Source organism: Carassius carassius, chromosome 42 (genome assembly GCF_963082965.1).
Source record: "Carassius carassius chromosome 42, fCarCar2.1, whole genome shotgun sequence".
In the NCBI taxonomy this organism is placed as follows: Eukaryota; Metazoa; Chordata; class Actinopteri; order Cypriniformes; family Cyprinidae; genus Carassius; species Carassius carassius.
The window spans coordinates 11,497,843-11,523,386 of record NC_081796.1 but is presented as its reverse complement, the minus strand read 5'-3'; the positions used below and the strand labels follow the sequence as shown (position 1 = coordinate 11,523,386).

Here is a 25,544-nt window from a genome sequence, read left to right as displayed (position 1 = left end):
TACTAATACAAAACATGGATGTTATATTCTATTGGCTTTGGTATTAGCCATATGGTTGGTGTCCTCATTTTAGATTCGAATTGAGTGGTCACTTCCGTCAAAAAAAAAAAAAAACAAAAGAAATTCCTGCTCACTTAGAGGGATAAATTCAAATTTATTTTGATATCTGTGGTATCTGTGTTATGCAGAAATGTGCAGTTTTTCTTTTACACACAGGAGTACATATTATTTAACAATAGCCTATTCTAATTAATAATGGGCATGGTCATTATTGCTGTAATGCAGTTTATGCCTTTATTGAACACACCAGGACTCAATCACCAGCACCTATACTTAAGTGTTTCCTTTGTTAATTAGGTTCACTGTGGTTTGAAAATCACCATGGGAATAAGGTGTGTGTTGTATTTGGTGTGTAAAATAGGTTACTAACTAAACTATCTGCAAATATGGCCAAAGACAGGATCCATATCAACCTGGTCATAATTGGCCATGTAGACAGAAGCAAATCAACAACCACTGGTCACCTGGTCTAATGGAATTGACCATAGAACAATTGAGAGATGGCTGCAACTCATGTTCATATTAATTTGAGCTCTCTTTTATAATTGATTTGATATTAAACTTTTTTTTCATCTTTTGAAGAAGGGAAAGAGTTCCTTCAAGTATGCCTGGGTTCAGGACAAACTGAAAGCAGTGAGGAAACGTGGTATTATAATTGATATTTCCCTGCGGAAATTCAATACTCAGAAATACACCTTTACTATAAGTGATGCACCTGGTCATCGTGACTTCATTAAGACCATGATCACAGGAACTTCATAGGTATTAGTGCTTCTTGAGGAGTTGAGCTCTTGAGTGTTTATCTGGGTTTCTCTTCTGGTACTTCATATACAATCAAGTTGATATAGATGGCGATCTTTTTCAACTTAGGCTGATACTGCTCTGTTAATTATCTCTGCTGCAAAGGGTGAATTCGAGGCAGGGATTTCTTGCAATGGTCAGACGAAAGCATTCTTTGCTGGATTGCATCCTTGGGGATGCAAACAGCTCATGGTCTGTGTCAATAAAATGGACCTCACTGAGCTGGCGTTTAGCCAGAAACGTTATGATGAGGTGGTGAAGAATGTCTCTGTGTTCATCAAGAAGATTGGCTTTGAGATTGGTGCTGTACCTTTCATACCTGTTTCTGGTTGGAGCAGTGAGAACATGATTTGCCCATCCCAGAAGGTAATAACATTCTTGACACCCTTGACATGAAGACATGGAGCAATCCTGTTCATGTAGACCTACCTGCCTGTAGAGTTCAGCTCCAACACTCCAGTCTGTAACTGTTAAGTGCTCCTGAAGATGTATGCTGGCCTGTGCAAGAAGGTAGGTTTTCCTGGAACAGGATTGGGCTCCCCTGATACAGACTTTATCTGCTCACGTTGATTACTTGTTTTGTTTTAAATGCAATGGTTCAAGAGTGGAAGCTCAAGAGGAAAGAAGGCCACTCAAATGGCCGAACTTTGTTGGAAGGGCTTGATTCCCTACTTCCTCCAGTGCGCAATGCAAGCAAACCACTGCACCTAACCCTTCAAGATGTCTACAAGATTGGTGGTGGGTAAAACTATCAAGTGGGCAAGGTCTTGATTTGAAAGTATAAAACTCCTTAATTGTTGAGCACTCTGGACTTCCACTGTGACTGTCTAACTGGGCTCCCTCTCACCAGGTGTTGGCACAGTCACTGTGGGAAAGATTGAGACTGGTGTCTTAGAGCCTGGAATTTTTCTCACCTTCTCACCAGCAAAGTTGACTGCTGAGGTCAAGTCAATTAAGATGTATCACCAGGGGCTTCAGACTGCCCTCCCTGGCCACAATGTGGGCTACAACATTAAAAATGTGACTGTACAGGTGCATCTCCATAAATTAGAATGTCATGGAAAATATCATTTATTTCAGTAATTCAACTCAAATTGTGAAACTCATGTATTAAATAAATTGAGTGCACACAGACTGAAGTAGTTTAAGTCTTTGGTTATTTTAAGTGTCATGATTTTGGCTCACCAACCCTGCAATTCACTGTCTCAATAAATACGGTGACATGCCAATCAGCTAATCAACTCAAAACACCAAGCATGTTAAACGTAAGTTGAGTGGAAGGAAAAAGTGTGGAAGAAAAATATGCACAACCAACTGAGAGAACTGCAGCCTTATGAGGATTGTCAAGCAAAATCGATTCAAGAATTTGAGTGAACTTCACAAGGAATGGACTGAGGCTGGGGTCAAGGCATCAAGAGCCACCACACAAAGATGTGTCAAAGAATTTTGTCTTACCTGGGCTAAGGAGAAGAAGAACTGGTCTGGACTGTTGCCCAGTGGTCCAAAATCCTCTTTTCAGATGAGAGCAAGTTTTGTATTTCATTTGGAAACCAAGGACCTAGAGTCTGGAGGAAGGATGGAGAAGTTGTGTTAAGTTTCCACAGTCTGTGATGATTTGGGGTGCAATCTGCTGGTGTTGGTCCAAAGTGTTGTTTGAAAACCAAAGTCACTGCACCCGTTTACCAAGAAATTTTGGAGCACTTCATGCTTCCTTATGTTGACCAGCTTTTTGAATATGCTGATTTCATTTTCCAGCAGGATTTGGCACCTACCCACACTGCCGAAAGCACAAACAGTTGGGCTAAAACAAGCCCACGAACGAGCAATGGAAGGCTTAGACGCACACCTCCAGATAGCTCATCAAAGATCCGTTCAAAAACTGAGCAAAAACGCAAAATCATCGATTGTTACCCACTTCGTGAAGAACATAAACGTCGCAGTAAACACCGGAACAAAATATTCTGCTCGGTTTCGATAATGGTTAAACCGAAAGTCAAGAAAAGGGAGGCACCTGAGACAGGCCTAGAGACCTCGAGCGCGCCTTGCTCAGAGGCCCGGAGGCTGATGACAACACTGTGGATGAACCCTCTAATAAGACGGTGCTCGCGGCCATCGCTGCTTTAAGCGCAGATGTGAACCGGATCAGATCAGAGGTTTGTGCCACCATAGAAAACCGCATCACAGAAGTTTCTGCTACCATCAGGGGCGAGATTTCATCACTTAATGAAAATGTCCAGAAATCTATCTCTGAGCTGAGAGGCATATCAGCAGTACACGAGACCGCATTAAAAGAACAGGAAGAAAGCGCTTCTTCCCACTCTGACATCCTCTCCACACTGCAATCTACAGTGGATCATCTGACAACTAAAGTTAAACATCTGGATGAAAAATGTGAGGACCTCGAGGCGCGATCCAGACGGAACAATATTAGGATTATAGGAATACCGGAGGGAAAAGAGGGGCCACGGCCCAGAGAGTTAATCTCACAACTCCTATCCGAAACGCTGTCTCTGCCGGAGCAACCACTGATAGATCGCGTACACAGGATAAACCGCCAGAAACCGAAACCAGAGGACCCCCCACGACCCTTCATCTTAAGACTTAACTACTACCACGTCCGTGAGGAAATACTACGCAGGGCCATAGAAAAGAATAAGCTGGAATACCAAGGGCGGAAAATACACATATTTCCAGATTTCCCTCCCTCTGTGGTCAAACAGAGAGCGGCGTTCACTAAAGTTAGAGAAATGTTAAGAGGAAGATCTGACGTCAGATACGGACTGATTTATCCTGCCAGGCTGATGGTGACACACGGAGGAGTGAAAATGTCGTTCACCAACCCAAAGGAAGCTCAAGATTACGCTGAGAAACAATTTGGGACTTAGCTGTCTAACTACTATAAAATCACAATTTGAAAGTGTACTAATTGGAACAGTTATTCACTCTATTTTTTTTCTGATATGCCTATACAAAATGATCTGAATACAAGAGAAGGAAGGAGGGGTGTAACCTTAGCTAGCTGGAATGTGCATGGACTTAACAACCCAATTAAAAGAGGTAAAATCTTTGCCCATCTTAAATCATTGGCACCAGATCTAATATTCTTACAGGAAACCCACTTGAAAAAAGACTCTCATATCAGGTTAAGGTGTAAATGGATTAATAATGTATACCACTCATCATTTAATTTTAAAGCAAGAGGTACAGCAATTATGATAAGGAAAGGCGTTCCCTTCATTCACAAAGATATAATATCTGATAAGGAAGGTCGATTTCTGATTGTAACTGGGGAAATATATTCTACACCTCTCACCTTGATGAACATATACGCTCCAAATATAGACAATCCATCATTTATTCAGAAGGCAATGTCTCTTATACCAGATTTATCCCAGACGAACTTGATTATTGCAGAGGACTTCAATTGCATATTAGATCCGTATTTAGACAGATCATCCACTCGCAGAGCAGAGAAGAGTAATTCAAGTGTCTTTCTTAATACATTTATCAACAATACTAATCTGTCTGTCATTTGGAGAATAGCCAACCCGACTAGTAGAGATTACTCCTTTTATTCTGCAACACATAACTCTTTTAGCAGGATAGATTATTTTCTTATAGATGCAAAACTAACACCTTATGCTGTAAATCCGAAATACCACAACATTTTGATCTCAGATCACAGTCCCCTTACGTGTACTCTGAATATTCAAAACATTGTGAAGCCACAGACGAACTGGAGAAAAAAGAGTTCTGTGATTATTTAAAATCTCAGATATCCCTTTATTTTGATACTAATGATAATTCAGAAACCACCCCTACTGTTCTATGGGAGGCATTCAAAGCATTTATTAGAGGCTCTATAATTTCATTTGAAGCATCTAGAAGGAAAATGAACAAAGCTAGATTACTCGAACTAGACAACCAAATTAACCTCCTGGATAAAGAGAATGCCAAAACTCCCTCCATTGACTTGCACAAAAAGATATCTGCCTTAAAATATGAATATAACACGATGCTCTCGGCAAAGATTAGTAAGGCATTTTTATATACAAAACATTTTGAGTTTAATGACAAGCCACATAGACTCTTAGCCCGGCAACTCAGAAAACAGGAAAATGATCGCACGATACATAAAATTAAATCTGATAAAGGTGAGATTCTGATTAAACCCAAGGACATTAATGATCGATTTCTCCAATTCTACAAAAATTTGTACACTTCCAAAAGTAATACAGACTATACAGCTATGCAAGATTTCTTAAATAAGTGCAATCTCCCCCAACTAGATGAAAATGAGGCAGCTCAGCTGAACTCTGAAATTTCTGTTGAAGAAGTTAAAAAGGCTATTACTTCACTCAAAAGTAATAAAGCTCCAGGCCCTGATGGCCTTCCAGGTGAGCTGTATAAAAAATTTAATGTAACCCTGTGCCCATATCTACACAGGGTGTTCACTCAAGCCCACATGGATGTTGTCCTACCTCCCACTTTAACAGAAGCGGTTATTGCAGTGATACATAAAAAGGGTAAGGACCCAGAAAAGGTTGGCTCTTTTCGACCTATTTCTTTATTAAACCAAGATGGGAAATTATTTTCAAAAATTTTGGCCAATAGATTGAGCCCCTTCTTAGATAAATTAGTACATCCAGACCAAACTGGTTTTATAGCAGGTAGAAATTATTTTTTCAATCTTAGACGTTTATTTAATATCATGTATGCTACTAATAGACCACAAGAAGAGCCAGCCATCCTTTCACTCGATGCTGAGAAGGCATTCGACCAAGTCGAGTGGCCGTATCTATTTGAAATTTTAAAGAGATTTAATTTTGGAGAAAAATTCATATCAATGGTAAAACTCCTTTACAACAACCCCTATGCACAGATACTGACTAATCAAATATTGTCCCCCCGTTTCAGACTACACAGAGGAACGAGACGAGGATGCCCTCTTTCCCCCTTAATTTTTGCTTTAGCAATCGAATCCGCTTGCCGTGAGTATCTGCTCAGACCCTTTAATTCATGGTTATAATACACAAAAATCTATAAACAAAATCTCATTATATGCCAATGATGTTTTATTATTTATCTCTCAACCCCAAGTAACAATCTCACAGATACTCGATAAAATAAATTCATTTGGGACCTTTTCTGGTTACAGGATAATTTGGAATTAAAGCGAGCTAATGCCCATGCAGGTGCAGAATATTGCCTGGTTAAAGAACCTCCCTTTTAGTGTATCTTCAGAAAAAATCACGTATTTAGGAATTCAGATTACAAAATGCCACCCTAATTTATTTAAGGAGAATTTCCCACCACTGCTGTCTAAATTACCATCAAATATACAGTTCTGGAAGACCTTGCCAATATCAATACTTGGCAGAGTGAATGCTATCAAAATGATTTTCTTGCCCCAATTACTATATTTATTTCAGAACATTCCAGTGTTTCTCCCCAAATCTTTCTTTAAAAAAAATTGATTCGATTGTGCTCCCTTTCTTATGGGACTACAAAACCCACAGAATAGGCAAGAAACACCTCTGCAAATCTAAAATAGAGGGAGGCTTGGCACTCTCGAATTTTTTATCATATTACTGGGCCTCACATATCAAGATTATGGCGTACTGGCTGGATAACACTGCTACCCCACCAAACTGGCTTGAATTAGAACAAGAGGCATGCCAGCCTAACTCTATAGGTGCCATCCTTCTGGCACCTTACACTATTGAGAAGTCTTTGTACAATAGCAATGTGATGATCCATAGTACAGTGCGTATTTGGAAACAGATCAAATCACACTTTAAGTTGAAACCCATATATTATGCATTACCTATCACTGGAAACCCTACGTTTCCTCCATCCATTCTTGATAATACTTTTAATCTCTGGATGAACAGAGGCATCCATACAATAGGAGATTTATACATTAATGGCATTTTTGCATCCTTTGCACAATTACAGAGTAAATATAATATTCCGGGTAGTAGTTTCTTTAGATACTTGCAAATTAGAAACTATGTAAGAAAATATTTGCAAAATTTTGAGACCTTCTCAGGCTCTTGTCTTGATCTATGCCTCCGACCCATGTCTTGCTCAGAAAAATCGATATCTTATATTTATGACACTTTGCAGTTCATCAGTCCAGTGATCTCCACTTCCATAAAAACAAAATGGGAGGAAGAAATGGGCACTGTGATCCCAGACCCTCTATGGGAAAAGAGATTGGAACATACTCATCGATGTTTTAATAATGCTAGGCACTGCCTAATTCACTTTAAGATTCTACATCGTCTTCACTATTCTAAGGAGAGGTTACACAAAATATACCCTGAGATATCCCCTCTATGTGACAGATGCCTTGTTGCAGAAGACACGTTGCTTCACAGCTTCATCCTGTGTCCCAAGGTTAAGATCTTTTGGTTTAATATTTTCATTTTAATTTCTAGGATACTTAAAATACAATTGGAGCCTAATCCACACATTATTATTTTAGGAATTTCAGACAATATTAAAAGGTTAAACAACTACCAACAATGCTTCCTGTCCTATAGTCTCATCACCGCAAAGAAGCTACTTACTAACTCTCTTACTAACACTCTCTACTTAGAGAGAATAAAATATATTCTTATGGATAAACTCCCACACTTTGAAAAAGTGTGGTCACCTCTCATTCACTATCTCACACCTGGCAGTGGAAATTAATGTTTCCCTCTAACTATAATTTAGTAGTATTAAGATGGAAGGATAAGGCTAGGTAGGGTGGGGGAGAGGGATTATTTAGGGTTTTTTTTTTTCTGTACTCTGTATGTCTATCTGTTGATTCTGTTCTTCTTTTACCATTGTTGTATGTTCTAAAAACAAAAAGAGGACAGTAGGTCCTAACTGCACATATTTCTATGTGGATATACATTATACTCTTCTGTATGATGTAGATAATATAACGATGTGAATATGTGCTCTAATAAAAATATTTGAAAACTAAAGCACAAACAGTTGGTTAAATGACCATGGTGTTGGTGTGCTTGACTGGTCAGCAAACTCACCAGACCTGAACCCCATAGAGAATCTGTGGGGTATTGTCAAGAGGAAAATGAGAATGTGAAAAGAGACCAAAAATGCAGATGAGCTGAAGGCCAGTCAAAGAAACCTGAGCTTCTATACCACCTCAGCAGTGACACAAACTGATCACCTCCATGCCACGCTGAATTGAGGCAGTAATTAAAGCAAAAGAATCCTTACCAAGTATTGAATACATGTACAGTAAATTAACATACTTTCCAGAAAGTCAACAATTCACAAAAAAATAAAAAAATAAATATTATTATTATTATTATTGGTCTCATGAAGTATTCTAATTAGTTGAGAATTGGTGGCTTTCTGTTAAATGTGAGCCGAAATCATCACAATTAAAATAACCAAAGACTTGAACTACTTCAGTCTGTGTGCATTGAATTTATTTAATACACAAGTTTCACAATTTGAGTTGAATTATTGAAATAAATTAAATTTATTGAGATGCACCTGTAAAGAACCTTCGAAGAGGTGATGTAGCAGGTAATGAATGCACAGCGGGACCCACCATCAGATGTCAGCAGGTTTATTGCTCAAGTACTGCAGCTTTGCTCTCTTTGATGAACTCTGGTTGACAAACTGGTTACTGAATCTCTTGCGTGTTTCAACAGTTCATAATGCTGAACCACCAAGGAAAAGTCAAGGTTGGCTACTCTTCGGTACTAGATTGCCACACAACTCATGTTTCCTGTCATTTTGCTGAGCTGAGGGGAAAGGCTTGATCGGTGTATGGGGAAGAGACTGGAGCACTGGCCCCAGTAACTGATGTCAAGAAATGGTGCTACAATCAAACTCATCCCAAACAAACCCTTATGTGTGGAGAGCTTCTTTCATTTCTACCTCTGGATAAGCCATTGGATTTAAAGTCAAAGTACTGCCAGTTTTAATGTGTCTGTGCGTGTGTTTTTCTTGTCAGGTTGATTTGCTTTAAGGGATTTAATACACACAGTTGCTGTTGGAATTATCAAAACTGGAGAAGGTGGACCGAGCTAAAAAAATGTCACAAAAACCTGCTCCGTCAAAAAGAGTTGCTCATTCGTCCCTTTTATAATACTTTTCTACAAGCAGTCTGATATGTGAACCAAAAAGTTTGTTGAACATTTTTGTAAAGTTTTATGGAACCGCACTTTATTTTTGCCTTAAAGTCAAGCCGCTTTTTAATTACGTTGCTGCTGTATTGGGTTGTTTGAACTGACTCCGGGCTCCAATCTGAGGTTTGGTATGACTTTAGAGAAGCATTAACAGTTGTATGTTGCTTGAATGCAAATAAATCTGAGTTTTCACTTTAGTCGTTGCATGTTTTGAGTCTTGAGTCCACTTGTGACAACTGCTGTGGAGTGTATTTACTAATTGACCTTGATGCTTAAGAGATTGAGTCTTGTTTAACATGAAACCATTTTATTAATAATGGAATGGTAAGTGAGGAACATGTTCAGACAGTGAATACTGTCCTCAAACTAAGCAGTCAAATAGAAACCTGTCTGACCTCTATCCTTTCACCTCAACGCTGAATACTGGGTAAATGCAACAAAAGGGGTTAATGTCAAATGAAGATAATAATCCAAACTTCAATTGTGATTCGTTCTGAACTAGACTACTCGAAATTCTGGGGATCCCATCTACTAAAATGAATCACAATGCTGATCTTATCCAACCTTTGTTGCTTAAATGAATGCAGGACTGAGCAAATCTCAAACTGGAAACTATAGTGGTCATAGCCCTTCATTGGGAATTTGAACAGCTAATGAAACTTTTCTTGAGATCTGACATGGGGTTATTGGCAGCATGGACAAAGCAAAGGTTCCAATTGCAATACAGTACATGTCCATCTATGAACCGAGTAAACAACTTCCATATTTCAGAAGTATTTCAAGTATCCAAGACCTCTCAATAAACTAAAGATGATGAAGGGTGATATTTGTGTTTGTGGAACACCACTGTATTACAGAGCACTGTCCTTCAAAAAGACTGTAGTAAAATTACTTGTGTAGATAAAACAAACACTGATATGGGATCAGGTAGGAACAGCCTGTGAAAAGGACACAGGTAATGCATTGCACAGATTAATCATTTTTACATTGAGTCGCAAGAACAGGGAATAGCAAACACAAATTAACATTTCACTCTTGGACATGCTTTAGTGGTGTATTACGAAATGTGATGGTAAAAACAATATCGAAAACCGATGTTCAGGAAACTTACAAGTCCAGTTATTCGCAAGGAAGAGAAGTCTACTACTGTCTGCCCTGCTATAGATGATAGCAATGATGGCCACATTTATACTTCAATTTATTTCAACAAAACTGCCATAATTTACTGGCAGGTTGAGTACAAGTTCACACATTTACTTTTCAGACAAACACAATTTTCTAAATTTACACAAAATCACACACTCATCCTTGTGTGAAACACACACACACACTTATGTACAATCCTATATAGAGAGATACAGTATCAGTAATAGTGGATAGAAAGTGCTGGTCTTTTAAGTGGGTGCAGTCTAGCCATTGCGGTAGGCTGTATAAAATGGTACAGGTAACAGCGGTAAAGTTAGACATTTTATTTACACTCTGTCTCTGATGATGGTAATGTGATGATGGGTTTCTCATTGTGGTTCCATCTCTCTAAAACTTGCATTGTTGATTCAGCAGCTAAGTCAAGTGCATCCCATAAATGGAAGCGGAGGACCAACAGTTCAGTGTCAATCAGACAGGATATGAACAAAAGACATGGGAAATACACCTTTCCTCTCTGGCTGACCTTCGATGTGCCCGATCTGAAGACAAAAAAGAAAGGTTGCAATCAGAAAGTCAAAAAAGGAATAACTGATGATGAACTGCTGTATTTCTGAAAATTAATGCAAGATTACCAGTTAAATTTAATTAAATGGCCTGGAAACAATTCTGCTTTAACCATGGTTTATCAGTTTTTTTCATATTTAAACATAACTGTGTGACTTTGGTTTTATTTCAAGGAGTCTATTTGTTTATGTACTGTAGGCGAAATTCTAGGGCCTCGCATCTAGAATTTTGGCTTCTTCAGTCTCATGCTGTGGTGCACATATGCTTAAAATTTTGGTGTTGTTACACTTACCCACCACTCCTGATCTTCTTCCCCGGTTACTACAATGACCTCACCCTCAACGAAAGTAAGCTCATCATCATTATCTGCCTGACAATCGTAGATAGTCTTCACCCTTCGCATGTTACTCTTTATCTGATGGAAGGCAAAACAAATAATGTAAGATAGTAAGATACTTCAATGCATTTTCCCAAAGCATTGGTGACAAAATCCTTACCGGATTTATTTTCCTGGGCAATGGTACAGGCATCTCGTGTGCAGATGTTGGGCTTCCATTAGTGTCTTCACTAGACTGGACAGGTTGAGGAGACAATTCAGCTTGTTGGCTGATTGCTGGAGTATCTGGTGGTTGTGGCTTGGGAGACACTTCACCAGGAGGAGGTTTGTGGAAGACCTCAGTGGTTACAGGTTTGGGTGGGGAGATGTCTGTCAGTTGAGGTTTGGGTGGTAGTTCTTTCAGCTGAGGTTTAGGGGGTAGGTCAGATAGCTGAGGCTTTGGAGGCAGTTCTCCTGGTTTAGGGGGTAATTCTGAAGGCTGTGGTTTAGGAGGTATATCTCCAGGTAGGGGTCTATCGGCTAACGGAACTTTCTGTGGAGTGTCTGAACTCTGCAGAACCTTCTGGAACAGGACAGGTTCAGGAGGCTGGTTGGTTTTGTCCATAGATGGGTGATGAATGGTATCTATCTTACGCAGGGCAACTATTAAAAAAAAAAGGGTTAGTAGATTAGTTGTATGTTTTCCGTCTAATTTTTGATATAGTTCTAGACAATTTTGGAAGACAAATATGAGGAAATATTTCCCTCACTAATAATATGTTTGGTTATGTTCAAATGCCAGTAAAGCACACTAGAAAACAGGGTTTGCAAAAAGTTAAAATAGCAAAGGGCAAAATAAAAATAAAATTATTTTCCTTGCGCTGTAAAAATTTCAAGAATAGTTTTTGCTGAAATACTTGGAATAAATGTTTTTATTTGTTGCATCTTTTAATGAAGTTACTCCTCATCACTGCCTCTTGCCTTTTATAGGGTATATTTTGTGATGTGAAATTTTATTTGAAAATGTTTCTCAAGTTATACATCTAACTGTACTCTAATACTGCGTAGGAAATGATACACTGTCAGCTTAATACAAACTGAATTATACATTCGTATGTGAATGTAAATAACTATACACTTGTGATATTTCATGAATAACTAAATTACTTAATGGAACTCATTTTATTTCATCATACAGATGTATCACAGCAATATTCAAAAGAAGAAAGCATGTCACCTACCCTTCTGAGGTAGTTTGGGAAGGACCCGTGGACCAAGTGTGGGCTTTGTGGAGTTGAGACTAGAAATATGGAACATATGTAAGCCTCAAAGCAATGTCCGATAATATCATATTTACATGCTCCGTAAAACCAGCCATACTGTATAAAATGGAACTGATTTGCATGCCCAAACAAAATGAAAAATTACATGGACATATTCAAATGAAACTTTGCAGTGTAAAGTTTGCTGACCTTTCTAATGCAAATATAGTTCTAAAAATAGTTGAAAATTAGTTCATAATCGCTATATAAAAACTGCAAAAGGTTTTTACTTGATGTGCAAATTTAATTCTGAATCACTTTTGTTCGGGGTGTTTCATTTGCTGAATTGAAGCTTGTGAAGGATATCGGTTCACCTTTGCTGTTGTGGGATACCCTCAAATCTGTTTTGAGTGTACATCTTGATGACAGTAGGAGGCGTCGAATCGCTTCCTGGAACGATGAGCATGTTGTACAGTGAACATTATGCTGTGAGGTACTGTAAGATGTCATAATAAATTAACTAATTACTTAAATCTCTGATTTTAGTGAGAGAAGTCTATAAGAGCCTCTAAAGTAACATTTTCAGAAGAGACTTAAAGCTCACTGCATTAAAGGGATCCCTGGGTATTAAGACATGTATAGCGTAATATAACATAAATGATGTCTCTTATTGGAATATGTAGTAGATAACCCATGAAAGATGTATGTTATTAAAAAAAGCTAAATTGTTTTTACACTATGGGAGATGCCATTTTTTTATGTGCACAGTATATTATGCATTGATAACGTCAAATGGTTGCACTCGGTGAGCTACCGGCGCTTTTTACAGTGACACAACTCGAGTACACAACTCAGAAAATAAAATACCACATTGTGTGGCGTTTGGTTGTAATTTTCAGTCGGAGGGCAACAAGAGCAACAGCGGCTGTAGCTCACCGAGTGCAACCATTTTACGTCATCAGAATAATGCACCCCCCCCCCCCCCCCACACAGTCCAAAATATGTATAAAACTATGTGATTTTTTCATATAACATAAATCTTTAATGGGTTTTCTACTACATATTTCAGTAGGGGACATCATTAACGTTATATTAAGCTGTACAAGTCTTAAAACCCAGGGATCCCTTTAAAAATAATGATATAAACATACTCTGCGGTTGGCTTTTGAGTATCACAATATTACAATATTGCGATTATCACGACAGCCCTATGTTTAACAATCTTAAGTAAACTGATGTTTTCAGAAACAAGGAAAAATAATAATAATACTGAATGCAAAATTCTGAACTGCAGTGTACATAAAATAAAATGCATTTAAGTATACGCAAATGTTTTCCACATTTAAGTTAGTTGTGAATGTGAAAATCTCCAGGAATTCTTTCTGCAAATGTCACTTTATGGCTTTGTTTAGAGTCAGTATAGTGAAGCAAACTTTAATAAGAATGCAGCCGAAAGTTAATACATTAGCGCTAGGCCACGCACAATAATGGTCTCGTGCATTCAATCAGCAACTTAATTTAGATGGGTTTTATCAAAACAGATCATGGCAAGATGCAATGCATTCAAATATGTCTTTCACCTAGTAATAAAATTCAGACCATTATTTTGCCATGCCTTTCTCTTTGCCTTTTCACAAAATGGTAAGAAACATGCAAATCACTGGGGCAGGGTATAATGCAGAGGTCAAAAGGTTAGGGATGGGTCATTAGGCTGAGGCTTTCATTGGCAATATTGTCCTCTGAATATTGGTTTTCATATTTGAAATGTTATGGAGCTTAACATGTAACAACACCACAGAATGAATGGGATACAAATGATCTGGTTATATATTGTAGAAACTAAACCAAAAGTAAATGCAGGAAGCCTGGGGATGATAATAACAGCTACTAAGGATTGATCTGAAATTAACCAAGATTTGCTAGAATGTTATTTAAAAACAACTAAATTGGTTTTTCAACTGAAAACGTCTCGAATAAATGGAAAAATCTAATCCTTTCTATGTGGATCGGAGTAAATGAAAACCTGGACAAAAATATACACCAGAAACATTAGTTTTGTAATTCAACCTAGAGTTGTTGACTAAGTATAGCGCACCTTTTATGAGCGGGGTGTGTGAGAAAGAGGTGGGGGGGTCGGATAGAGTGCGTTTGTGTCCAGGGGGAGGGGGCGGTGGTCTCTTCTTTGACAGGGTGGAGCTGCCACTAGCGGGGGTCTGTGTGGCAGGGGTGGAGGGGGGCAAGTTAAAGTCATGTCAAATTAATTTTTATAAATAAGTCGCACCTGACTGTAAGTCGCAGGACCAGCCAAACTATGAAAAAAAGTGCGACTTATAGTCCGGAAAATACGGTAATCGAAATAGTCATAAAATCATGATTTGAGCATGCACGATTTCTAAATCGCTTTATAGCACAATTTTTCTGTGCCCCCGACCTCCTACAGTATGCTATCTGAACCAATCAGAATGCAACGCGTCTAAGGCATATGACTACGTAACTCCAGGTTTACACACTGTCTGTGATGCATCTTTTTTCCGAGCCCATGTTAACACATCAGAGCGTTCACAATGCACACGGTAAAAGGCTAGCAATATAAACGTGCGAAAAGAATGAATATCTAGCACATAAGCATAGAGATAGTTGTGAGTGCACAGGATGCAGTTTGAGTAAGAGGAGACACGTTTTAAGTGCGCGCACTCTCTTCGGGCGAGAGCAGCGTGTATCTGAGCATGCGTGTCTGGTTTTGTGACAGAGCAAAGAAAATCTGTGTGTGAGTGGAGAGATTCGCGCTTAGGCATTATTTTAATGTGCTTTTGCGTTAAAATTATGTGCTCTTGCTGCTGCTTCTGCACCACATACACCTAGCCTATTATATACGCACTGAGTATGTATGAACCTGTATAATGTATAACAAATCTATTTCAACACCTGAGGCACCGCTACAATGTGCTCTATGACCAATGCATGGCAAAAAAGAAAAAAAAAAAGTCCCTGGACATGGGATTTATTTATTTATATTTTTTTGCCATATGTCTAGACATTTTGCCACATCTTTACTTAGTGATTATTTTGACGTATGTCTGTTCTAGAGACATGTTACAACTTTTTGATGAAGCTCTAATTTGTTTTCTTTTGGAAATATGTTTCAAATTCATACTGAATGCATTTATTACTGTAAAGCATATCTGTGTGTGTCAAAATCATGATTCAAATCGAAACCGCAAAATTGATCAAAGAAATCGCAATAGTTTTTTTTTGTCCATATCGCACAGCCTTAGTTGTTACTAAGCAAAGTCAAATAATCTATTTACTAAGTAGATATCATCAAGTGAAAAGTACATTGGATGTACTGAATCTGACTTGTCTGCTAAACTTATAAGAAGTGTTAAATGACCATGACGCAGTGACGGTTGTTTGTGTAACTGTAGTGTCCAAAAACCAGAAATATGCAGCATCTATAAGTATAAGGGGATCAAGGCACTTCCAAATACAATTTATGCGTAACCAGGAATTTACTAAGAAACTTTTGTCTTGTCAGCATTTGTATTCACCACCTTTGATAGTAATTTGTTAATGTTACATTTCTCTTTTTTTGTCTAATAAATGTATTTCTAAAGCTCATTTAAATTTGTTCTTTATCTTTTTCAAATCATCTGAAATTAGATTCTTTAGGAGGTACACTACATTTCAAAAGTTTGGAATCAGTGAGATTTTTTTAAAAGGTCTCTTATGCTCACCAAGTGTACATTTATTTGATCACCAATACAGTAAACATAATATTGTGCAATATTATTACAATTTTAAATAACTGTTTTCTATCTGAATAATTATTATAATTGTAATATATTCCTGTGGTGGTAAAGCTGAATTTTCAGCAGCCATTACTCCAGTCTTCAGTGTCACTCGCTCCTTCAGAAATCACTCTAATATGCTAATTTGGTGCTCAGTAATTTTATTATTATTATTATTATTGTTGTTGAAAACAGTTTTATTTTTGGATTCTTTAACGAATAGACCATTTATTTGAAATAGACATATTTTGTAAAATTATAATGTCATGTCTAAATTTCACTTTTGATCAATTTAATAGGCCCTTCATATTTAAAAGTATTAATTTCCTTAAGAAAAAAAAAATCTTATTACCCTTAAAACATTTGTATGGTATTGTTCTTTCATATAAAAACATTTAGTTCACTGCAATGCAGCAAACTTCAGTTTCAGACACAGCCGTACGATCAAAGAAAAAGGTAATTAAATAGATTAAATAAGCAGGAGATGTTTATACAAAAAAAAGAAAAAAGATAGTCACTGATGTATTGTCGAGTGCTAGCCAGAGTAGCATAGTGGGAATGAGAGCCAAGGAAAGCCAGAAGAGGAGCTGCAAGAGATGAGAAAAATAGAAAAATACAGAAAGAGAGCGAAGAACATTTGTAAAAAGACTCAATGACATTTTACATACTGTAGGTTTGCCTATTAATACAATGACATCAGAAAGTTAAACGAAAGTATCAAAAGGAAACGTAAACGCAGCTGGAGTCTGTGCAAAGCAACAGAGAGCAGATAAAAACCATTCAGATATTTGTTACAGTTGTTAAAAGTTTTGCTGTTGTTGTTGTTTGTTTACTGTACAGATTTTAGCATTACAAACTATACTAAAATAAATAAGCTAGATTAATACACTCTTAAACTGCTTTTATGACTATAAATAGAATTTAAAATCAAAATCATAATAGAACAAAAAAATATAGATTTAATTATTAATATGCAAGACTGGTTAAAACAAGTTTTATGCTCAAGTTTTGGCATTTGATCGGCTTTGAGGTTCTAGTTTACCTTTGCCTGCATTCCTAGGAGGCAGAGGTGGAGCATCTGAGACTGGAGAGGACGGGCAGTCAGTAGAAACACTGTACATCTGATTGGAGAGTGCAGTGTATGAAAGCCGTTGCTTATCTCGCTGGCCAGTGAAAACAGGCAGAGGGAGCTTGTCATGAGGAGACAGACTGTATGAGTGACAGAAACTCTGGGGCCGGGGAGAACGATCCTTCTTAATGGGACTGGGCTGTGGATGAAAAACAATGTGACATTTTTTTTTCAGTCAGTCAGTCACATGTGTTTGGATATTTAAAAAAAGGAGGAATGTGTTACTTTGTCATCCAGATCATCGTCACTCTCGTCAAGCTCCTCCAGTCTGAGATTCCATTCATATTCCACATGGACTTTTAGATTAAATTTTCCTGCAGTGGCTTGTACCAGCTGAAGCACACACAAACACACACATACACAAATTTGAGTCAGATCGTCAAAAACAGCCACATCTTAACACCCCGGCCCCTTTACCACATCTTTGCTGCCTCCTATTGTTCGCTGATCATGAAGAACATGTTTTTGAACATGTATTAAGAGTTTTGAAAGGAAGGATTATATCATCTGACCCAGAAGTTACTCACCACTTCCTCACACTGAACGATCTTCAACTGCCTGGCCACATCCAGAGCTGTTTCTCCATTCTGATTGGCTGAAACATAAGGCCCCACATAAACCAGAAATTATACGTACATTCATTTAAATGACCAACATTATTATTCTAGACTATCTTGTCTAAAGAAACAAACGACAAAAATAAATAAATATATATATATATATATATATATATATATATATATACACACATATATATATACACACACACACACACACACACACACACACACATATATATATATATATCTGTATATATATATTCTATCGACTTGTTTTCTTTTATTAATTATTTTATTTATTAGACTAACCAGTACTTGTCACAGCACTTACATATTAATCTTCTTTTGTTGGTTTGATTTCAAAACCCTTCATTAATTAATACAGATTATAATAATAATATTAATAATAATAATAATAATAATAATAATAATAATAATAAATTAAAATGATTATTGCCAATTATCATTATTGTACTGATGTGTTGTGCATGCCTACAAATTTGTATATATTTAAGCATATTATAAAGGCATTATAAGTGAAAAGTAAAAAAAGTGAATCTGGTGAAACTGCACATGCATGTGTAACTCACTGATATCAGTAGCTGGTTTGCCTCTCAGCAGTAGTTTGAGGCATTCATGTTTCTCATACAGGCAACAGTAGTGCAGGGCCGTGTTTCCCCTCTCCGTCTGTTTATCCAGATTCCCACTGAAGACAGAGATAAGAAGAATCAAATTTTCCTTGATCTTCTGACATGTAAGAGTTTATTGTAATATTAAAAACACACTGTATTAGAGTATTAGAGCTCAAAACCTCCTGCATAAAGCAAAATAAACATGTCAAATCCAACCTGCATCAATTCTGGCACAAAACTACGGTCTTGTTAACATGTTTACAATGCCATCTGAGCAAATCTCAAAAGTGTGTTTTATTGCGATTCAAATCTTTAACTGAGGCTGACATTAACAAGCTTTCACTCTTAATGAACCACTAAAACATTTTTGAATTTGGGTCAGCAGTGACTAAACGGCACACATGGGGCTAGAGCAAGTAAATGACCCAGTTCTGTTTACCTAGTGGGAATCACAGCAGAAATAAAAAAACAGGCTACACAACTACACCAGTATATCCCTGCTATCTGAGAGCAAATTCATATTTTTACAACTACTGTAAAACCCATAATACAACTGTGTGTCAGGAAATTTACTAATTATATTGTGAAATATTATGTTAGTAGACTGTCAGCTGCCAGACTGAAAAAGGAATTTGCAAAAATATCGTAAAGATCGTAAATGTTAAAGATGGATTAACACAACCGGTGGACATGACTGTGTGGACAACTGACAATTCATTGTGGAATTTACAAAGAGATGTATAGTATAATACTGTATGAATAAGCTTTCCTTCCAAATACAGTACACTACAGTTTAAATGGTTTGGGGGTCAGTAAAAAAATTTTGGATATAAAGAAATTAATATATTTATTCAGCAAGGATGCATTAAAAAATTACAGTAAACACTTTTACACTGTCACATAATAATAATAACAATAATGATAATGTTGTTCATTAGAACTTTCTATTCACTAAAGAACCCTGAAATCTGATTCTGAATCCTGGAATTTCATTAAAGAATCCTAGTTTCTGTAAAAATATTAAGCAGCACAACTGTGTTCAATATAAATAATAATAAGAAATGTTTCTTGAGAACCAAATCAGAAAATTAGAATGAATTCTGAAGGATCATGTGACACCAAAGACTAATGACTGCTGAAAATTCAGGTTTGCCAACAAAAATGTATTTTAATATACAACCCGAATTCCGGAAAAGTTGGGACGTTTTTTAAATTTTAATAAAATGAAAACTAAAGGAATTTCAAATCACATGAGCCAATATTTTATTCACAATAGAACATAGATAACGTAGCAAATGTTTAAACTGAGAAATTTTACACTTTTATCCACTTAATTAGCTCATTTAAAATTTAATGCCTGCTACAGGTCTCAAAAAAGTTGGCACGGGGGCAACAAATGGCTAAAAAAGCAAGCAGTTTTGAAAAGATTCAGCTGGAAGAACATCTAGTGATTAATTAAGTTAATTGATATCAGGTCTGTAACATGATTAGCTATAAAAGCTTTGTCTTAGAGAAGCAGAGTCTCTCAGAAGTAAAGATGGGCAGAGGCTCTCCAATCTGTGAAAGACTGCGTAAAAAAATTGTGGAAAACTTTAAAAACAATGTTCCTCAACGTCAAATTGCAAAGGCTTTGCAAATCTCATCATCTACAGTGCATAACATCATCAAAAGATTCAGAGAAACTGAAGAAATCTCTGTGCGTAAGGGACAAGGCCGGAGACCTTTATTGGATGCCCGTGGTCTTCGGGCTCTCAGACGACACTGCATCACTCATCGGCATGATTGTGTCAATGACATTACTAAATGGGCCCAGGAATACTTTCAGAAACCACTGTCGGTAAACACAATCCGCCGTGCCATCAGCAGATGCCAACTAAAGCTCTATCATGAAAAAAGGAAGCCATATGTGAACATGGTCCAGAAGCGCCGTCGTGTCCTGTGGGCCAAGGCTCATTTAAAATGGACTATTTCAAAGTGGAATAGTGTTTTATGGTCAGACGAATCCAAATTTGACATTCTTGTTGGAAATCACGGACGCCGTGTCCTCTGGGCTAAAGAGGAGGGAGACCTTCCAGCATGTTATCAGCGTTCAGTTCAAAAGCCAGCATCTCTGATGGTATGGGGGTGCATAAGTGCATACGGTATGGGCAGCTTGCATGTTTTGGAAGGCTCTTTGAATGCTGAAAGGTATATAAAGGTTTTAGAGCAACATATGCTTCCCTCCAAACAATGTCTATTTCAGGGAAGGCCTTGTTTATTTCAGCAGGACAATGCAAAACCACATACTGCAGCTATAACAACAGCATGGCTTCGTCGTAGAAGAGTCCGGGTGCTAACCTGGCCTGCCTGCAGTCCAGATCTTTCACCTATAGAGAACATTTGGCGCATCATTAAACGAAAAATACGTCAAAGACGACCACGAACTCTTCAGCAGCTGGAAATCTATATAAGGCAAGAATGGGACCAAATTCCAACAGCAAAACTCCAGCAACTCATAGCCTCAATGCCCAGACGTCTTCAAACTGTTTTGAAAAGAAAAGGAGATGCTACACCATGGTAAACATGCCCCGTCCCAACTATTTTGAGACCTGTAGCAGAAATCAAAATTGAAATGAGCTCATTTTGTGCATAAAATTGTAAACTTTCTCAGTTTAAACATTTGCTATGTTATCTATGTTCTATTGTGAATAAAATATTGGCTCATGTGATTTGAAAGTCTTTTAGTTTTCATTTTATTAAAATTTAAAAAACGTCCCAACTTTTCCGGAATTCGGGTTGTATACTGTTATAAGAAATACTGATTTAAAATTGTTTTTACTGTATTTTTTAAGATAAATTTGACAGTTTCCAACCTTTTTATGGAAACAAAGTGTCAACATAGAAAATAACATGACTTCCCTATTTAAACACATTCATATTAACATTAATATCATATAATACATACTAATCACAATTTGTAACTGTACAGAAATTGCACAAAACTTAACATAATATTACATTTATCACAGTGCAAACTTTGCCACTGAATGAACTCAGAACCCAACATCTTGCAGATGTAATCCCGGAGCAAGTGAGGATTGGGGAATGGAAAACAAAACCTGGTGAGGAGTTGAGTGAGCCATGCTCTCCAAAAAATACAACTATTCCAGTTGTCTGGGTTGGATTTATTTCCCTTATGCTGTCATATTTCTCTTGAGTCAACTTTAATGCTAACCTGGAATAGTTTCAGTGTTCCAGTTCTTCAAGAAATCAAATTATGATTATTTACTAGGATGTGAGCCAAGTCTATTTCATCGCAGGCATGACCCAATCTTCTAATGCTGTTATGCAACTTTAACCCACAAACCAGAGAGCAAATTGAGCTAAAGTTGAACTTAAATTACTCTATTATCTGCATAAAAATCCCTTCAAAAGTGCTGGTGCTCATACATGAACACCTGCCATCTTAAAAAAAAAAAAAAAAAAAAAAAACATTTAAAACTCATCCCGTTTAATCATTAAGCTCTTTATGATAATAATGATGGAATGGAACAAAAGGTGACTGCCTAAAATTAATCCCAAAGATCATTCACTGCAAAAAAAAAAAAAAAAAAAAAAAAAAAATATATATATATATGTATGTATATATATATATGTGTGTGTGTGTGTGTATATGTAATAAAAACAAGGCCAGGAGTGTATCCTCTTAGGCTTTTGTGGTTATAGGTTGGTGTTCCATACCTGTTCTGGACGAGGAAGTCAACCAGGTGCAGTGAGGTGTGGTCACCTGTCCTCACAGCATAGTGCAATGCAGTCTCTCCTCCTTCCTACAAAAAATTTAATCTATTATCACTGTATTAACTGAAAAAATGTATCCTATTTAATTCAGTTTTTTAACATTAATATCATATAATACACACTAATCACAGTTTGCAACTGTATAGAAATTGTGCAAATATTAACCTAATATTACATTTATCACAGTGCAAACTTTGCCACTGATTGAACTCGCAGCATCTTACATACTGTTTAAAAAAAGCTCTCCTAGTCATGTGGTAGAATTTCTCTTTGCATGGTATTTTAAAGGAAATAATAAAAAACATATATATTTTTATACAATTAAAAATTATTATTATTGTTTTTTAAACGAAGCACAAATCTGCTGATGGAAACAAGGTCAAAAATTTTATTTAGCAAAGATATATTAAATTAATCAAAAGTGACAGTAAAGACTGTCAAAAATGTTTATTGTACACAGTTATAAAAGATTTCTATTTCAAATAAATAGTTTGTTTGATCTTTCTATTCATTAAAAAAAAAATCAATAACATAAATAATATATATACAAAATATAGAAAGTTTATAGATATATAAATAACTTTTTTTTTACATTATTAATAATAATAAATGTTTTTATTTTTTATTTTTATTTTTTGCTAAATTTTGTTTTTTACATTGTTTTCGATCAAATAAAATAAAAGCAGCCTTGGTAAGTGTAAGGGACTTTCAAAAATACTGACCCCAAACTTTTGAATAGTAATGTATGTATACTGTAACTTCAGTTTTGTTAAGTGATGTATTGATGAAGATCCTCTAAAACAGCTGGCTAATAATAGTGCCTCTGACATGGCCATGATCACTGATTCATGTTTTAAGGATTCAACAAAAGATGACCGTAATAAGCTTATGCTCTGGCCATACAGTAGGTTACATCAGGGGTCTCCAACTAGCAGACTCTGGTCCGAATCCAGACCGAAAAAGCATTCTGACATGAGGAAATAAATAAATGCCAAATGCTAATTTCTTATAAAATCTAATTTATATCAAGCACATCACTAGATCTGTTTGGGTCCTATGTCACCATGGGTTGCTACTACAGTTAATTGTTGTTATGTTCAGAGGTGCAGTCATGCATTTAGTGAAGAGAGCACAAAGCGGCACACAAATGGATGAAACTTTCAGTGAACGAAAAACAATGGCATTCTCAAAAATTAGGAAAGATGAGGGGTCCTTAAAAAGTATTTTAAAAAAAGAAAATTTAATGGAAAATGAATAAGTGACCCTATTTCCCCACTGTCCAAGTTACTATATCTTTAAAGATCGATTTGACTCAGATGCTGTCCTTCACCTGTCCTCCTTCAGGTAGTGGTTCCATAAGCTCCACCCCCTCAGCATACACCTGGATGAGAGCGAGTAGGTCATGTGACCTGATGGCTTCAAACAGCTCACTCATCTTGGCTGCTGCTGAGCTGCAGGTTTTTCTTGCGAACTTATGATCTACATACTTAGCATTTATAAACTCCTTACGAACAGTCCTAAGATCGACATATGAGAAAGGGAAATAGCATTAATATCTAAACATTCAAAAATGTTTAAGCAACTGCAAATAAAGAAAATCTATCATTTACCAGAAATTATTTTCAATACACTAGAAAACTCAAATATAATATGACAATTAATTTTATGTTTGCTATAAACACTTACATGTCACTAGCAGGAGTGGGCTTGGGAGAGGGGCAAGGAAGATTTCCCTCCATTATTTCATTAAAACTACTGTTTCCCACATTCTTGGCCAGCTGAAAGCAAATAATAGAGGAAAACAAAATGAAATATGCCTAAATTACAATATATCCAATTCTTCACATATCATTGAATAAATAATTATTAATTAAGTAGACAGTCACGGGTTTTTATGTTAATATAACTAACTTGATTCATTTTGATACATGTAGTAAGGACAATAAAACATTTAGCTGAACTTAAGCTTAAAGTTAATCTGGCTATATATATTTTTTAATTTTGTCACATAAATTAGTTTGTGATCAAACAATAACTGGCAGACACCCGCAATACTGCCAAAGAATCCCTAGAGATCCCCTGTTTAAGACCTTAAAAAATATCTGTCTCATCATACACACCAAGAGTTCAGCGGTTCCCAGTTTGTCTAGCTCCATGGACTGAATGCGTGAGATGTGGACGCCCATCTCCCGGTGGATGCCTGAACATTCGATGCATGTCAGGATTCCGATGTTAGTTGACAACCATTTGGGATCTGAGAACATAAAAAAAAACAGAAAAGAAAAGAATAAAAGGTAAAATTATGAAGAGGAAATGAAACAAACACATTTTACCACAAGGGGTCCTCGTTGCACTCATAATTTTAATTTCTAGTGGACTTCAAATGATATTCCACCATGATTCCAGTTCAAAGAGAGGGTATATGGTCCATTCAAAGGACATTAAAATGTGCAAGACGTGAATTTAAATTGTATCAGAATCAGAATCAGAAAGAGCTTTATTGCCAAGTATGCTTGCGCATACAAGGAATTTGTTTTAGTGACATAAGCTTCCAGTAAACAGAGACAACAACACACAGACACAAAAAAAAAAAAAAAACAAAAAAAAAAAGGAAAAAAACCTTTGCTTTATTTGCATAAGCATACGTTTACGTGGGAAACATTTAACTGTTCATGAGGTAGATTGCCTGGGGGAAGAAACTATTCTTGTGCCTTGCTGTTCTTGTATTTGCGGCTCTGAGGCGCCGGCCAGATGGCAAAAGTTCAAAGATGGGGTGACTTGGATGTGAGGGATCCAGAGTGATTTTCTGAGTCCTTTTCCTCACTCTGGATAAAGGGTTGCCATGACCCGGATTCGAACCGGGGTTGCAACTCTTTAAATTGTATTTAAAGAGTTGCAAGGCAAAAGCCACTAAAAGCCATCTTGGTCAAAAATGAGATAACAATACTTAAGTAGTGAATGCTCTCGACACAGTTCATCATGCGCTAAATCCCATCCTCAACCCTTTCAGAAGTGCCAGTACTTACACAGAAACATATACATAGTAGCCAGAAAGAAATGGTAATTTTAAAGAAGAACGTCAAAAGTACTTAGAGGCTTTTGCATCTGAACTCTTCAAAAAATTATGCCATACTTCACACTTCTCTAGTACAGTAAGTTTCATCTGTGTGAAGGTGCTGCAGGCAGTGGCATAGCGCAAAGTGATTTCCTGTGTTCAGGGAGTAAGGAGCAATGAACACTGTGTAGTGTGACTGTCAATCAGAATCAGAACACAGTTCATGCATGGATTTCTCTTCTAAAGAGCTGATGATCTGAATCAGGTGTGTTAAAAAAGGGAGACATGCAAAATA

General features: G+C 36.8%; 1 protein-coding gene and 1 pseudogene across 5 annotated transcripts in view; one reads left to right on the top strand and one right to left on the bottom strand.

Moving 5' to 3' along the window:
• The first annotated feature begins 322 nt into the window (after nt 1–322).
• On the top strand, nt 323–8,691 carry LOC132123902 (elongation factor 1-alpha-like; annotated as a pseudogene).
• Nucleotides 8,692–9,305: 614 nt separating this feature from the next.
• LOC132124329 (arf-GAP with SH3 domain, ANK repeat and PH domain-containing protein 1-like) overlaps nt 9,306–25,544 on the bottom strand; it is a 159,122-nt gene continuing 142,883 nt past the window's right edge. For 2 of the 5 annotated variants that reach the window (XM_059535314.1, XM_059535315.1), the window contains exons 15-28: nt 24,315–24,448; nt 23,881–23,972; nt 23,525–23,711; nt 22,138–22,223; nt 18,376–18,491; nt 17,753–17,820; nt 17,451–17,558; nt 17,139–17,364; nt 16,615–16,683; nt 12,683–12,758; nt 12,288–12,346; nt 11,228–11,709; nt 11,023–11,145; nt 9,306–10,705 (exon numbers count right to left, since the gene is read on the bottom strand). In XM_059535314.1, the coding sequence (XP_059391297.1) occupies nt 10,631–10,705; nt 11,023–11,145; nt 11,228–11,709; nt 12,288–12,346; nt 12,683–12,758; nt 16,615–16,683; nt 17,139–17,364; nt 17,451–17,558; nt 17,753–17,820; nt 18,376–18,491; nt 22,138–22,223; nt 23,525–23,711; nt 23,881–23,972; nt 24,315–24,448 (1,901 nt within the window). In that variant the 3' untranslated portion in view covers nt 9,306–10,630. Of the gene's footprint in view, nt 10,706–11,022; nt 11,146–11,227; nt 11,710–12,287; nt 12,347–12,682; nt 12,759–14,403; nt 14,553–16,614; nt 16,684–17,138; nt 17,365–17,450; nt 17,559–17,752; nt 17,821–18,375; nt 18,492–22,137; nt 22,224–23,524; nt 23,712–23,880; nt 23,973–24,314; nt 24,449–25,544 lie in introns of all 5 variants that reach the window. The other 3 variants (XM_059535316.1, XM_059535317.1, XM_059535318.1) reach the window with 2 other exon arrangements.